Source organism: Acanthamoeba castellanii (genome assembly GCF_000313135.1).
Source record: "Acanthamoeba castellanii str. Neff unplaced genomic scaffold scf7180000084743, whole genome shotgun sequence".
NCBI classification, from domain to species: Eukaryota; Discosea; order Longamoebia; family Acanthamoebidae; genus Acanthamoeba; species Acanthamoeba castellanii.
In genome coordinates, this window is record NW_004457410.1 from 7,553 (window position 1) to 8,356 (window position 804).

Consider the following 804-nt stretch of genomic DNA (forward strand, 5'->3'; position numbering starts at 1 on the left):
TGGGGCTCAACAAAAATTGATGAACTGGTGGCGTGCAGGTTGCGGTCGCTGGGGGCGATCGAGACGGGCGTGGCCAAGAAGGTGCCACTGATCCACATGCTCATCTTCAAGTATGGGGTCGACTGGAAGGAGCTGGTCAACGCGCCTCAGGGCAACAAGGACGACATCGAAAAGGCCCAGAAGCTCCTCGACGAGGTACCCCCCCACCCCCCACCTACCCACCACCACCACGCCCTGGGCTCTTCACCTCTATCACTGTGCTCCATCTTGAAGAGAAATTGGTGTGCCTCTACGTTTTTCATCTCTGATCAACCGCTTTTCTTTTCTTTTTCTATTCTGTTTCTTTTTGCCTTTCATTTCTCGTGCAGGTGACGGCGGCGTTCCAGGCGTCGGAGGCTCGCGACCAGGAGGCCGCCGAGGCCGTGCGCACCGCCACCCGCCAGGAGGCCGACGCCAAGGCCGCCGAGCAGGAGGCCATCGCCAAGGAGCAGGAGGCGCACGCGCGCGAGGAGGAGCTGCGGGCGGCCAAGCAGGAGCTCGACGCCGCGCTCCACGAGCTCCAGGCCCAGGAGGAGGCCTTCAACGCGCGCACGGCCGAGCTCACGCGGCTCTCCGAGGAGGGCTCCATCGTGGCCAAGAACCGGGCCAAGAACGAGCTGGCCCAGCACCTGTCGTCGGACCCGCTGCCGCTGCGCAAGGCCAAGATCACGCAGGAGGCCGCCGTGAAGAAGGCCGAGCGCGCTGCGCAGGCTGCGCGCGAAGCCACCGAGCGCGCGTCGACCGCCCGCGCCGCCGCCCAGGCCG

General features: G+C 65.4%; 1 protein-coding gene across 1 annotated transcript; it reads left to right on the forward strand.

Moving 5' to 3' along the window:
• Positions 1-96: 96 nt before the first annotated feature.
• ACA1_176630 (TolA protein) lies at positions 97-775 on the forward strand (the record flags this gene model as incomplete). Its single annotated transcript, XM_004338080.1, has 2 exons — positions 97-195; positions 369-775. Coding segments are annotated over 2 exons (506 nt in total), but the record flags the coding sequence as incomplete, so codon positions are not given.
• Positions 776-804: the final 29 nt, after the last annotated feature.